Genomic DNA, 651 nt, shown 5'->3' with positions numbered 1-651 from the left:
TTGGGGGTGCAGAGGGGGGGGCCCCCCCCTCAGTCCCAGCCCGCCCCGCCCCTCGGGGGTCCCTGTGGGGGTCCCGGCCCCCCACTCACTGGTGCCCTCCTCGGTGACCATGCCCAGCCCCTCGGCCTTGTTCTGCCGCTCGAAGGCGTTCAGGTCCAGGACACTGCAATGGGCAGGGGGGACCCCAAAAACGGGGTCAGGGGGACCCCAGAAACGGCACAGCCCTGCCCGGGGGGGGCCCGGCTGATCTGGGGGACCCCGATTCCCCCAGAGCGACCCCAGTTCCCAGGGAGGGACCCCAATTCCCATGGGGGGGTCCCCAATGGTGGCACAGGAACCCCAGTTCCCCCAGAGTGACCCCAATTCCTTCGGGGTGACCCCAGTTCCCCCAGAGTGACCCCAGTTCCTTCGGGGTGACCCCAGTTCCCACAGAGTGACCCCAATTCCTTCGGGGTGACCCCAGTTCCCACAGAGTGACCCCAGTTCCCACTGGGGGTCCCCAGTTCCCCTGGGGTGACCCCAATTCTAACTGGGCGTCTCAAATTCCCACAGGGGATCCCCAGTTCACATGGGGTGACCCCAATTTCCTCAGGGTGACCCCAGTTCCCACTGGAGTGACCCCAATTCCCCCAGAGTGACCCCAATTTCTCT

General features: G+C 66.4%; 1 protein-coding gene across 1 annotated transcript in view; it reads right to left on the bottom strand.

Moving 5' to 3' along the window:
* LOC115949290 (ryanodine receptor 1-like) overlaps positions 1–163 on the bottom strand; it is a gene marked incomplete at both ends in the record, with an annotated part of 4,965 nt that extends 4,802 nt beyond the window's left edge. Inside the window, one exon of the mRNA XM_031065821.1 lies at positions 90–163. Coding sequence (XP_030921681.1) covers positions 90–163 — 74 coding nt within the window. The remainder of the gene's footprint in view (positions 1–89) is intronic.
* Between the last annotated feature and the right edge of the window lie 488 nt (positions 164–651).

Source organism: Geospiza fortis, unplaced genomic scaffold, assembly GCF_000277835.1.
Source record: "Geospiza fortis unplaced genomic scaffold, GeoFor_1.0 scaffold6622, whole genome shotgun sequence".
NCBI lineage: Eukaryota > Metazoa > Chordata > Aves > Passeriformes > Thraupidae > Geospiza > Geospiza fortis.
This window is presented reverse-complemented; position numbering and strand designations above follow the sequence as displayed.